The sequence below is a fragment of the Crinia signifera genome, chromosome 1 (genome assembly GCF_055691185.1).
Source record: "Crinia signifera chromosome 1, ASM5569118v1, whole genome shotgun sequence".
Lineage (NCBI taxonomy): Eukaryota > Metazoa > Chordata > Amphibia > Anura > Myobatrachidae > Crinia > Crinia signifera.
Genome location: NC_139217.1, coordinates 73,575,331 through 73,590,250, shown reverse-complemented (window position 1 = coordinate 73,590,250; position 14,920 = coordinate 73,575,331). Strand labels below are relative to the sequence as shown.

Here is a 14,920-nt window from a genome sequence, read left to right as displayed (position 1 = left end):
ACGTGATAGCGATGTCCGGCCCCGCACATCGCTATAGCCCTGGTGATTAATATCTAGCACTGTGGAGAAATCTAGTTAATCACCGGGGTCAGGACCAGTGTTAACGGAGGACACTGGCCCAGACAGATCGCTCAGCGGCACATCGATGTGCAGTTCTGTGCGATCTAGCACCACTCAGAACACTCATCGCTACGTGTGTAGGCGTTAACCTAATCATATATGGCTGCAATGGAGTTTGAAAAGGTAAATATTCCTGTAGTTGTTCCAAATGCTCACAGTTTACTACAATATTAACGCCAAAGAAAGACAAACAAAATGTACAGTATTTGACTTTTAGCATAGTATATTTGGCATACATATACTCAATAGAAATACCGTACTACCATTCATAAGGTTTACATCAAAAGCTTCTTTAAGGCCGACAGAACAGGTTTATTTGAAACACATTTTAAGCAAAAAATGCCAGGTGTTCTCTTAACAATGTCACATTGTAAAATAAACCATATAATACTTACTTTTATATAAAAGTGTAGTGTAACCTGAATTGACTACATGTACATAAAATCTGATATACATATCCCAGGTCTTAAATACTAGTATGCAGAAACAAGTCAATAGAAACTCTACTATTGCAAAGGAATAGTGGGAGAAAAATACACGCTAACATGGCAGCAAATAGCTTTAGACTCTCCCGTCACCACGGAGGATCCCATCTTACGGGGGAACCGGTACAAGCTCCGTTTTCCCTTTATTGGTGATCACCTGTATTAGGCTGCCAGACTTCGGCCTGTTATCCTTAGTGGTCCAGTTAAAAAATGTCCTACAAAAGAAAAAAAAATATTATTTCAAGTAAAAATAAACACATGGTGCAGACTAAGGGGGGTATTTAATCTTGGCTGCGTTTTTCACCCCCCCCCCCCCCCCAAAAAAAAAAAAAACCCGCTAAGATTCATCTATCAGTATTTAATCATGGTCGGTTTCGTCTGTTTTTTTAGTACATTTTCACCTAGGCCATTTAACTTTTTTTGGTGAACCAGCTTGGGGGACAAAAAGGCCACAAATTCACCAAAACCACGTACATTTTTCAGCAATTTCGCAAATTTACACGGTTTTCACCCATGCTAGAATTTTCACCAAGGAGCGCAGCGAGCGATGAAAGGGGATGCGGTGCACTTTAAACTGTGTCCATGTCAACTGTGTTCACAGCCAGGTCGAAAAACAGTGAAAAACCCCATGTCGACCTTTTGACTGTCGACCTAGACATTGTCGAACTAAAGACCTTTCGACCTAGAAACATGTCTACCTTTTCCCATTTCGACCTACACCCATGTCGACCTAATGGTGTCGACCTAATGACTGTCGACCATCATGCTGTAGACCAAATGATCCCAACCCTCTCTTACTACCTTACATACTACCAACATTCAGTCTTCTAACTGTGATATTGCAGCATTAACAAAATATACTACACTTACATACATCAGAGAGTATCTGAAAACAGCAAAGGCTAAATGGTATAATGAAAGGACTAAAAGGGGCAAGATGTAACAAGCTTCAAAAAGTGATTAAGTAGAGAGTGATACAGAACCAGCCAGTCAGCTCCCTACCTGTGATTTTTTTAAACGCAGCCAGTGACATGGCAGATAACAGCTGATTGGCTGGCTGTTTATCACTCTCCTTTTTATGAATGTTTCAAGTTTGATACATCTGGCCCCTGGTCTGTCTGTGAGGCTGATCTGATAAGCAGGCATTGTGTACTCACTCAGCAATAAAGTCTAATGAGGTCCAGGAAGTGAAGTCTGCATCAGGCATGGAGGCTCTGTTGGCTGGCGTATCCAAGGTAACCCTGCCAAAGGAAGAGATCACTTGGAATGTTAACCCTTACTAGACTCAAGATAATGCTGTAGTCAAAAAAGTAGTGATTTACAGATAGCATGAGAGTTATCAAGTGTCTTATGATATTACATACTTTTATTTCTAGCAAGTATGTAATTAAGGGGAGGGGAGAATTTGCATAGTGCATGGGCACCCTGTCACTTTTTAGTACAGCATGTAAAATGACGAAAGCCGACAGGTTGCTATGGGCAACCTCCACATTCAGTCTCAAAGATTTGATAAACTCCTCCTTAGTCTAAATAAAATCACAGCATAATCAAGTTAGCATTTGAAAGACTTCAGTCTGCACAAAAATAAATCACAAGAGACACATTTCAAGGTATACGTGTCTAATGGGGCCCACACACGGGGCGATATATCTCAGAGTGATATATCGCTGAGCAATATATCGCTCAATGTCTCCTTTTCATCGGCGACCAGAGATTTACCAAATATAAATAAAACAATACCAAACCCGGCACAGGGGCAGTAAAAGCCACAGGTGTAATAGATTATATAGGCAGGCCACCCTCAGCAACCTCTGAATCTCATGCAGGGGTGCAAGTATGAGACAGGATACCACCATGTACAGTATGTCACTTTTGAAGAAGCCTGGTGGTAGAGGCAGAAATAGCTCATAGTATTTGTTGAGTCAAGAATTCCATGTTCCTATATAACGTATCACTGTCTATATCTGACAATATAGATTGTAAGCTCCACTGGGGCAGTGTTACAAGCCACCTCTGGTTGGTCTGTGTAAATGCAGCATGACTCTTTAGTTGTTCTGTGTGTAGTTTCACCTGTCACATAGGGCCTTATTTTGGTTCTTTCTTTCTGACAAAATCCTTCTTAGATGGACAAAACCATGTGCACTGCAGGGGGGTAGATGTAACATGTGCAGAGAGAATTAGATTTGGGTGAGTAATTTTGTTTCTGTGCAGGGAAAATACTGACTGCTTTATTTTTACACTGCAATATAGATCTCACTTTGAAGTAAAACCCCACCCAAATCTAATTCTCTCTGCACATGTTACATCTGCCCCACCTGCAGTGCACATGGTTTTGCCCATCTAAGAAGGATTTTGTCAGAAAGAATGAACCAAAATAAGGCCCATAGTTAGGCAATTGGCACTCTGCCTTGTGTGTCAGGCTGCTCCCATGCAGTGACTTTCCTCATTAAGGGGGCTTGTCCATTCTAGCTGTTCTGATTGGGTAATATAGGGAGCAATATCCAGTTTGCCCTAAGCTCTGTGCTGGTTATACTGCTTGTTTTTGGCTGATGCAGCAGATCATACTCAGTCTTTCCTGACAAACCCCGATCCTGATCTAATCCTGTCTAGCCTGTGTTACCCAGAGATACGCCGAGCTTGCTGTTGGTCTGCAAGAGCCTGTTCCTGTATTCTTCTCCTTTATAGTTCAGCCTGTACTTGCTCTAATAGAGCTTCTGCTTTAGTCCTGTGTAATACAGATGGAGCAGCTCTCATTAGAGCTGCACCTGACTATTCTATTGCCAATCGCCGCTGTTCGCCATCTGCCGGAAGGGGGCTTGCACGGGGGAGTGGCCACCCTGCTGCACTTATAAGAGTCTGCTCTGTTATAGTCTGTGTGCTGTGGGTCCACTAGTCCTCTCCCCTCCTCTAGGCATTGGCGACACCTGTCACTTGTGGGAAGCCTCTCCCTCCAGTTTGCTCTGCCACTCCCCCCTCCCATTTGTGCTGGCCCTGTGTCTCCTGCTGGCTGCCCCGGCTCTGCTCCCGCTGTCTGTGCTGTCTCCACTTTGCTCCCTGGCTCTCATACCTATGTTGCTGTGGTCTCTGCTGGGCTACCCTCGTGGGGTGGGTCTCCCTCTGCCTGCCGCTGGATCCCCTGCCGCTGTTGTCTCAGGTGTACTCCTGGGGAGGCCCAGTTCTCCTCCCTCCATGGGCCCTTGTATTTCTCACCTCCCACAGTGTAACCTTCGTAGTGTGCACAACATGGCTGCCTTATCTGGTACACTTGTAGATGGTATGAGAACTACATGGACCTGACTGTTTTGGGTCATTTCTTCTAGGGGTAACCTATTCCACCCAGGGTAATCCAACACTGTGCGCACAAGACGACTCCCTCACCTGGTACCTTGTTAGGAATACACAACCCATGGAAGTTATTATCCAGAATGCCTGCATTATGCTTACTGTGCACACAAGGATTTCTGTGTGACTTGCCTACTGCTGTACTACATAAATACTCTGCTTTTTCTTTTTTTTTATGTCATGCGACTAGAGTCCTGTTGGAGAAAGTGTGCTATATAAATAATATTTTTATTAGTCTATATCTATTTAACTATCTGTCTATATTTAATTAAATAAATCATAGATATATATCTCCATGTACTACTGTATGATCAATAGATTTGTTCTAAGTAAACATATACAGTGATCCAGTCATAACGGATATATAGGAAGGCAGCAAACTAAGTGACTTACGGTAAGATAGCTACTGCAGCAGAATTCGCCGGCAATCCGCCCTTTTCTCCGCCAACACTCTGACACAGCTGATGCACTGCCGCTTTGGCCATTCCATAGGCAATCATTCCTATCAAAGGCAACATTTTACCTTAACATTTGCTTGTAGCTAAAGAAAACTGTTCCTTAAAAAAAATGTTAATATACATTTAACCCAGAAATGAACAGAGATCACTACAATGTGTCTGGAAATTACACAAGTATTAATCAATCGTGATTGCCCTTTTTAATAAAGAATGCAAAACATTATTGGGAGTGATATATCAAGCAGTAAACAGAATGGAGCAGTGGACCATCGGAATAGTTGCTCATAGTATCCAATCAGGTCTAAGGTAGCAGTTATCAAGTACATCCTACTGAATAAATGAAAGGTAGAAGCCGATTGGTTGCTTTGGACAACTTCTCCACATTAACTCCAATGTTTCTTAATTTATTTGTAATGGATTCAATAAGATATAAAAGAGAGCAGCTGGCATAACGAAAATACTGTGCCTTTTAAAAGGTGTTAAATGGCTGATTTGTGCAATATTTAAGTAAAATATGATTGGAGATCATTTGAGGCCACACACAAAAAAATATATAATTTTTTGTTGAAATATATACTTTAAATATATAACATTTGGGTGGCATAAACTATTGAAAACGTTGATGTAGGGGTGCTCAGAGGCCATTTATTTAGATATTAGGGGGAAGGAGTGTCAAAGAGTTCTGAAGCAAGTCCTGACATTTTTACCTTAAAATAAACATTTTCTCAATCTTTCCACCTGCTCAGTGGGGTCTGAACAAAGATAAGGGCATTGTTAGAATGTTCATTTGGAATTGAATCACAAATGTCATTTGCAATGCAAATTTGCCTCGCGGTACCACGTTCCCAACTCACCACCGCCCGGCTGCCCAACCTCACACCCGCCACAGCACAGAGCGGGCATAAGGGGTGGAGGGTAGAGGCGCGGGCATCCTGCAGCTACTCATTGCACCGAACACACGTCTGGCGCAGCGCACAGGTTACGCTCTGCCGCCGGGCACTCCTTGAGGAAGCTGGAATTGGAAGGAGAAGCAGAGTGAAGCTGGGCCGGTACAGGATGCTAGAAGGAGACACTGTAAGCTCCTCTACTTGTTCTCCTACTAACCCTACCTGTGCTCCCTGGCTGGCAGCTATACCTGCACCAGACACCCTATCTTCTACTCTGAAACCAGTGTTGTTTATTTATGTTGCCCCCAACAATTTGCTGCACACTGGACTAGTATAATACTCCCTTAAAAAAGTGTAATTAAATCCATGTTTCAGCACTTTATTGCACTTTTTTCAGCTGAACTTGAAAAAAAATGTTTTTAAAGGGTATTTTATTAGCCCAGAGTGCCATCAATGGGGGGGGGGGGGGGGGGTGCAGAGAAAGATGGCATTTGCCCATCTGGTGTTGGCTCATTTCTGTCTGCAACTCTTCTTTTCACAATTGTTTTTAATTAAACCGACTAATTCTAGGGAGGATGTTGCGCAATACTTGGGGGCTTTTTTGTTTTTGTTTTTTTTATGCCAGTTGTCTGTACTAAAATGAAACACACACGTCAGCCGTAAACATCACAAGAATTCCTAAGGAACACTGACTTGTGTGGTCACCATAAATGAAATAATAGGACATTTTCATTTACATTAAATTAACATTTAGGCTCAATCAGTATTAAATGTAAGAGCAGCATAAACATAGTATTATAATATTGTAATTTGTATGTCTGCATTCATTTAGTTTAAAGTTTTAAAGTAGGGGGGAGGGCTGTTTGTTTTTTGAACTCACAGTGGGACTTCTGAGCTACTCCCAGACAACCTTGTCCAAATTGAGATCAGAACATGAAAAGTATTGTGCAAGTCACAAGAGCAAAAGGGAAAAGTTAATAGGGGGCAAAGGTCTGCCACATTATCTGATCTTTACACAGGAGGAGGCGACCTACATAAAACCGGAGCAGCTTTCTGCTTGATGAATTAGAGGAGGATGTGTGCAAGAGACCAGCAACATCAGATGCTTTAAACAAAAAAAAGGAATAATGGTGCCATCAAGAGAATACGCAAGGTTACAAATCATTGCAGAGACAATTAAAACAGTGGCTATTACTCCTTCACTTCCATGTACCATAAGAAAGGGCTAAAAGTCACACCACTGGGCACTATCTCCAGAGTACAGCAGTTAGATCGGTACTTGTTTCCTATCTGGGCGCCCAGGTTTTCAACGTACGGCACCGTAATGAAATCGGATCGCGTCGCATCGGATTCGGTACTCGATGATGTACGATCGCATACGATGCGATGCGATCCGATTTCAATGTGAAATGGCTCAATTTAGCCAAATTATCATAGGAACAATAGTAAATGGGCCAAAAACACCCCTGAACATTGAAATGTCCCCCCAAAAGTAGTTGACGCCACCCCGCCATCAACGTGAACCCGAAGCGTGGCGAGCGCAGCGAGCCCGCGAGGGGCGGCGGTACGCGTCCTCCGACCTTTTCATGCCCTACTATCCACTAGGGCGTGGAGTGAGAATAGAATAGTGTGGCGAGCGCAGCGAGCCACCGAGCCCGAAGCGTGGCGAGCGCAGTGAGCCCCGCGAGGGGACGCGGATACCTTCACAGTTATACGCGTCCCCTCGCGGGCTTCGTGTCCATGGCGACAGGACACCTGGGAAGCCCGCGAAGGGACGCGTTTACCTGTGAAGGTATCCGCGTGCGCTCGCCACGCTTCGGGCTCGGTGGCTCGCTGCGCTCGCCACACTATTCTATTCTCACTCCACGCCCTAGTGGATAGTAGGGCATGAAAAGGTCGGAGGACGCGTACCGCCGCCGCTCGCCACGCTTCGGGTTCACGTTGATGGCGGGGTGGCGTCAACTACTTTTGGGGAGACATTCCAGTGCTCTGTGGGTTTTTTTGGGGTTTCTGGCCCATTTACCATTCTTCCCTATGCTGATTTGGGTAAATTGATCCATTTAACATTGTTTCCTATGGGGAATCGGATCGCATCGCATCGTTCAATATCGTGTATGTGCATTTGTGGTATCCGATGAGATGCGATCCGATTTTATACGGAGAATAGCATGGTAAGCAATTAACTTAGCGGGTGCCCAGATAGGAAACAAGTACCGTTAGATCATACTCTTAATAGTGCAACTTTAACAAAAAAAAAAAAAATGGCAGACAAAATGATGTTAAGATGTTTGCTATTTGTCATTATTCCAGAAAATGGATATTAATCTCATCTTGTGGTGCATGGCGTATGGAGGCAAAACGTATGAGGACACATCTGTATGTGATGAAATCTACCAGATTTAAAATGTGACTTACCTGGGGTAGCAGATAGCGCAGCATGTGCCCCAGTCAATGTAAGTAGACCTCCTTCTTTAAGATGTTTTGTAGCGAGGTGACTGGAAATGGCTGAAGTCCAAACACTCTGTTTCCACATCAGATCACAGTTCTTGTAAAATGCTGCAAATCAAAAATATAAATATGACACAAGCTTACTACTATGACTACTACATTAGCTTTCCCATATCTGCATTGGGTCCTTCTATGGCTCAGCTCCCACAGTGTAACCCTCGTAGTGCACCCAACATGGTTGTCAAACTGGTATACATGGACATGACTGTCTTTTTGGGACTCTACACAGCAATTACTGTACTTCATTTTGTGGGGTAGGGGTAATCTATTCCACCCAGGGTAATCCTACACAGTAACATGGCTGCCTCACCTGGTACCTTGTTAGGGTGGAATACAGAACTCATGGAAGTTGTTATCCAAAATGCCTGCACCAACATATCTATTGCTGTACTACCCAAATCTTATGTTTGATGTGCATTATTTTGATGTCTGTAAAGTGCCTGTTGGAGAAAGTGCGCTGTATAAATAAAACGTACTTATGAACCCATGCACGTCTATGACAGATTGACCAACTCCCTTACATTTACAAGTCCCAGAAAGCTCAGCCAATTAAAAGGCACTGTCTGACACGCTCACGGAAACCCAACACCTTTAGTGAATGTTAGGAGTACTTTAAAATAATTAGCAAAATAGAACTTGAGGGCAACTGTTTTCTAAACCTAGTGGATGACAACCTTCTGTGACACAGCAAAACATTAGTAACAAAATAGAAGCTTATTAGACAAGAGACTATAAAAAGTCTGTAAGCTGATCCAAGGGCCGGATTCTGATTTGCAGTAGGAATAAAGTAAGAAAGAGCAAATATCTGTGCACTTGGACAAACTATGATGCCATGAAAGGGGGGGGGGGGGGGGGGGGGGAGATATATTTAAAAAAACAATTGCATGCAGCCTGGGCATACTGGTTGCAGAAAGGGGCGGAGCTAAATGACTTTAATCATGACATCTGACTTCGCCCCCTTACCGCAGACCTTGCACAGTGGCCTGTATTGTCTCATAGAGGAGACTTACAAAGTAGGGAAGTATGGAACGGTTACTTGTTCTTGCTTAATTCCCAAATCACAATCAGGCCAAATGTAGGCAACATCCATAATTAAAAGGAGACAATCAGCATAATTGTATGAATAAATGCTTTACATTTTTTTGCAACAGAATCTTTCTGCCTAGTATTATATTCTGTCCTCTTGTATGTTCTTCCACCATCTCGCATAGTTATTGACTTGTACAACATATTTTCTATTTTGCATATTGGCTGTGCATACACATGGGGAGGGGTAAGATGTGAAGCAGAGACCCATGGATGCCCTGTGATACGGACAGACTGCTGACCAGGTGGTAGACAGTCCAGAAGGTACTTCTTTCCTAGCTCGGCGCCCATCGCATACCATAAGGCATACGATGGTATGCGATGCGATGTTACGCGATGGCAGCCGATGTTATACAATTTTAAATTGTATACTATTGCATTGTATGCCATATACAATGGTATACGATTTAAAATTGTATAAGCACCCTAATGGGTGTTTTCAATGTTAAATGTGCCCCCTATAAGATAATTGATTGTATAAGCACCGTAATGGGTGCTTACAATGTTAAAAGCACCCCCACTATCAACACCAACCCGAAGCGTGGTGAGCGCAGGGAGCCCGCGAGGTGCGGCGGTACGCGTCCTCCAACCTTTTCATACCCCCACTATCCACGTCGGCGTGGAGTTGACATCATATAGTGTGGCGAGCGTAGCGAGCCACCGAGCCCGAAGCATGGCAAGCGTAGAGAGCCCCGCGAGGGGACGCAGAATACATGTAAAGTAATAAGCATCCACTCGCCACACTATATAAAATCAACGCCACGCTGACGTGGATAGTGGGGGTATGAAAAGGTTGGAGGAGCGTACCGCCGCCCCTCGCTGAGCTCGCCACGCTTCGGGTTGGCGTTGATAGTGGGGGTGGCGTGGGGGTGCATTTAACATTGTATGCACCCATTAGGGTGCTTATGCAATTAAAAATCATATAGGGGCTTATACAATTTAAAAATCGCATCGCATGCGGGCATATGGCATGCGATGCGATGCAATGTCATACAACTTAATATCGTGGGCGCCGTGCTAGGAAACAAGTACCTTCCAGAACATGCGATGGTAAACTGCAATGAGACCTACTAGGTAAAACATCCCCATTATCTAGGAGAGAGCACCACACTGCCCTTGAATTCTCCAATGTTAAAAGATGGAGCAAGCTAGCAGAGGTTCTGCTAGAGGCTCTTTTAAAAAACCCATGGGAGAGAATATGGGTGTTTGTAAAAATATAAACAAAGCTTAAAAAAAACCTCAAAATAATTAGCTGTTGTGTTTATTAAAAAAAAAAAAACCAACTAAAACCACTTTCAGACAAATATTGTGGCATTTGCAACAAACTGTAGGTAAACTGCTAGTCCCAGCCTGTAGCCCCACCAGTCACACAAAAGCAAATTGCCTGGACAAGCACTTTTATCTCATAATTTATTATTAACTATCAGCAATATGCACCCCAACATAGGTTTTACCTCTGTGTAAAGGGTCAACCCAGGTCACAAAATAAAAATAAAACAAAATCACAGGGTTAAAGTCACAGGACCTTCGACCCGGGTCGACTATCACACTGAAGGAGTGTCCATGTAGATCCTCAAGTTACCGGGTCTAAATGCTTATCCCAGTGATTTTATTATTTTTTTATGTGAAATCGGTATATAAGTTGCGGAAAATTCATTTAAAATATTTTTAAACTAAGCCAAACATTGATTTTTCAACATTTAAGAACAAATATGTGTCTTCCGCAAGACCGATCAATAAAACAGACCTAGTTACACACAGCGAACTGTTATCTTGTGAAGATTACAAATTATTAACCAGTACAAATACAGATATACAGTATGTATTTGAAGCACGGAAATCTGATTACATGAAAAAAATACTATTATCACACAAGCTGAGTGTTATTGTAGTAGTGATGTATTTATTGATACATTATTTACACTGTAAAAAAAAGTCACATTTTCGATAACAAATCTTTTTACCTTCTCTAAACCAAGTAAACCTAGGACTAGACGTTTTCTGGAAATGTAATTAAAAACAATACAACCCGTTTGCATATGAAGACTATTAAAAACTAGTACTGTGAATTTCTTCCAGATTCATGTGGCTAAAACAGCTGACTCACTGTGAATTCTGCTTTTCATGCAATTTCTCCGCTGAGAAGACATTACCCTTGGATGTGACGCAGAACAGGCTAGGACCTAGGTGCTTTGCTATCCACAATACAAGATTGGACAGGTATTTAATGTCAGTAACTGTCAGGTCAAGGCAGTAATATAGCCATACATAATGGCCACTAGATTTCTGTTCCTTATGTCCCCATCCTAATAAAAACAGAAATGATCTTATTAAGCATACACACACTAGATGCTTATCATTAATTAAATGCACAATAAGGATTTTGGTAACATTATTTTAGTGCATGTCGTCTACAGTGTACACAGAATATCATCAGTGAAGTGCACCCCTGCTTGTCGTTAATGATGTCCTCGGTCATCTGTACAAGCAGGGCATTGCTAATGACGGCCATGCTGCAGGGCCCTCTACCCTCCTGTTCTCACAGCCCTCTTCTTGCATTTCAATTACAGTTCTCTTACTCACCTACCATCTATACCGGCATCTCTGCTCACTTGTGTTCATTCATTTCTACCACTGACAACCTGCCCCTGGTAAAATGCAAACTGCCCCTCTGCTTCCCTACAATCAGCTGCATTGTGTACTAAGAATTGTGCTGCTAATTGTCACCTTTGCTCTGTTTTAAGCCCAGTACACACTGGACCTCATTCTGATCCACAAGCAAAGCTGCAAATTACACAATTTTTGTGTGTGGATGTTACGCCACCTGCACCCGGACCCCTCCCCCCCCCCTCGCTCAGCTGTGAATGGATGTTTTAAACACCATGTTTAGCATAAAGTGCATTTTTAACAAGCACAATTGGTTAAAAAATTGAGATAGGAGAAATATATATATATGTATTTCTCCTATCTCATACCCAGGCATTTTATTTACAAGATTCCTACACAAATGCTATCAAAACTGTAAAAGTAGATTATCACTGGATCTTTCTAAGTGGTTTACGTTCAAAAATACCTTACCGAATGACTACCACCAGGATCGACTTCAACTTACATTTTGCTTTTGCGGAGCCTCCAGCCCAGCCTCCAGCTACACAGAGGATTGCATCCACCTTCTGACCACTCAGTAGCTGATCCACCGCTGCGGTTACCTGATTAATGGAAAGCGAAAGATTACATTTGGATTCAGTATGAAATCCCGGCGGTCAGGATCCCGGCGTTCAAAATCCCGACAGCCGAAATCCCGACAAGGGGGGGACGTGGATCGCTCACCACGCAGCGGGCCCAGTGCCTCGCTACGCTCAGCACGCTAATTTATTCTCCCTCCAGGGGTGTCGTGGCGAGCGCAGCGAGCCCGCGAGGGGCTTTGTTGCGCTGGCCACGGTGTCTGAGGCCAGGCAGTCGGGATCCCGACGTCGGGATAATGACTGTCTGGATCCCGACTGTCGGTGAGTCATACCACACCCCTACGGACAAATTGGTTAAACCACTTTATGCAGATGACGGCTTATGTCCATTTTCCAGTGTTTGGGAGCAAACGGTTGATTGTAATTTGTTCCCAAAAAATGTCCAGATTTTCAACCCAACCAGCCAGATTGGAAAGATAATCTTCTAGTGTGTATGGGCCAATGTGTTTTGTTTATGTATATGGTCTATTTCATTAACACCGGATCTAGACTGGCAAGCTTAATGACGTCTATTGTTTTAAAAAAGGAGCATTTAGAAATGAAAGAATGCAAATGTATCTAATAATCCATGTTGCTGACATATTATAATAATGCAGGACAGAGGGGGCACAGTAGGTGTTACATACTTATTATATGGCACACTTCATCCCAAACATGACAGATATAATAACACATAAGTAGGAAATCATCGCTCTGCTGCCCTGTGGGTGGGCAGAGGGTACTGGGCAGGGACTCACCTCTTCTGATTGCTGAGTGAAGGAGTCGGACAGCTTCACCAACACATTAGCACTGGCAGACGCATTTTCTGTCACATCTATTGATGCAACCCACTAAGGGAATATACAAATAACATTAAAATAAACACTAATAACCTGAAAATAAAATTTTTCAAGTCATTAACCCTTAAGACAACTAAACAAACCATATAATGCCACGGAGCTACATAAAATGCAGCTACAGTAAATCTGACACCAGCCTGCTTCCTGCATACATCTGCTTCCATGTGCCACCTGCCTCTGCAGCACATCACACAGCAGAGTAGTTCCAATGCCACTTACCCAGTCTTTAGATGTGAAGTAGTCCACACACTTGGAGCCCAGAGCCCCTCTGCCTCCATACACCAGCACTCTCCGTACCTCCGCGACAGCAGCCATCCTACAGAGTCTGTGTATGGGGAGGGAGAGAGAGATAGGAGAGTCCTGGCCGACAGTCACTGACTGCTCACAGGCAACTCGTGTCCTCCGGACTCACAGCTTTGCTCGCCCCCGCCCCCACCGACGTCACCGGCTGCCTGGCACAGTCAGCAACACTAATTACCTTAGTGTGACGTCGCAGGTAATGATTGGCCACTACCGGCTGCTGCCAAGTTCATCGGTGATCACGTGTTCCGCTTTCACTATGGCACATCATGCATCACTGCAAGGGCTAATATCATAACTGTATAGATCTATCAGTTTATATATTATATAGATAGATGTCTATATCTATAGTAGTATTTTTATTATTATTGTTTATTTGTATGGTGCCACAGGGATTCTGCAGGGCCAGACAATACATAGATGAGCAAAAAAAAGGAAATAAATTACAGTATAAGGCAAATGAGGACACAAGTACGATTTAAATAAAGACAGTTGCGGCAGGGTACAGGACAAATGCAATTATCAGGGTGGCAGAGACGTATTTTAATAAAAACACATGAGTAGAGGGCCCTGCTTGTGAGAGCTTACAGTACATTCTAAAGGTGCCCATACACTGCCTGCGATGTCTCGCAGCAGTGTACAGACACCCGACAGCCTGCGAGCCGCCAGGACCTTCCCAGCGGCAGGGACACATGCGATTCCTTGTGATGGATCGCATGTGATCCGTTGTGATGGATCGCATGCGATCCGTTGTGATGAATCGCATGCGTCCCTACTTCCCGCCCACCTCGCCGCCAGGAGGAATGGGTGGTCGGACAGTCTGCCGGTCCGACCACTAGGTCTGGTCCGATGCGTGCGGGGCTGCGCATCGGACCCGACAGCATGTCAGGGAAGGGCGATTTTGGTCCGATTTAACAGGCCGATTGGTCACATCGCCTCAGTGTATTGCGGGGTACACACCAGGACGACCCGCTCATGATGCAGATCGTGAGCCGGTCATCAGTGTCTAGTCCGACACGCTCACGATGACGCGGAGCACACAACCCGCTCACGATGTGCACCGTGAGCGAGTTCCGATCCGATGGTGACCCTCACCCGGGTGTATGGTCGTTTCCAGATCCTACTTCCAGATCCTACCTGCTGCGGGGCCGCGCATCAGATCGGCAGTCGCCGACGGTACCTACATCGGCTTGGAGGAAAGGACGGCGAGGTGAGCGGGGGCCATGCTGCATTAAGCAGCATGACCCTCATTCCGAGATTGGATCATATCTGTATATTTCGAAGGCTCCCTGTGTGGCTTGAGTTTTATGGGAACAAAAAAAAAAGATTGCCAGTTTGTATGGTCAGTCAGCGGTATGTTGGGGGGACACCTCGGCATATGGCAGATTTGCATGTGGACTGCCAGACGGCACAGGTGACCTTATTCTAGTCCATTAGCAGCAGGCGTTCGTTCGCACGGGGATTGATGTTTAGCATATGCGCATGAGCAGCTGCATTTCTGAGCATGTGCATACGACGGGTTCACGCGGCAACGTGAACAGACTGTTTGCCGGTTGCACGCACCTAAGGCTGCAGCCGCGGGGCGTGGGGTGGTGGTGGATAATCATGCTCATGGGAACGTTCCTATGTAAATGCTGGGCGTTCCCATGG

At 44.2% G+C, this 14,920-nt stretch overlaps 1 protein-coding gene across 1 annotated transcript; it reads right to left on the bottom strand.

The window, feature by feature from the left end:
• Nucleotides 1-325: 325 nt before the first annotated feature.
• QDPR (quinoid dihydropteridine reductase) lies at nucleotides 326-13,404 on the bottom strand. Its single transcript, XM_083163116.1, has 7 exons — nucleotides 13,190-13,404; nucleotides 12,869-12,961; nucleotides 11,999-12,095; nucleotides 7,708-7,848; nucleotides 4,341-4,449; nucleotides 1,763-1,846; nucleotides 326-820 (listed from the first exon to the last, which is right to left on the bottom strand). The coding sequence occupies exons 1-7, from the start codon at nucleotides 13,283-13,285 to the stop codon at nucleotides 715-717; spliced, it is 726 nt and encodes a 241-aa protein (XP_083019242.1). The 5' UTR covers nucleotides 13,286-13,404; the 3' UTR covers nucleotides 326-714.
• Nucleotides 13,405-14,920: the final 1,516 nt, after the last annotated feature.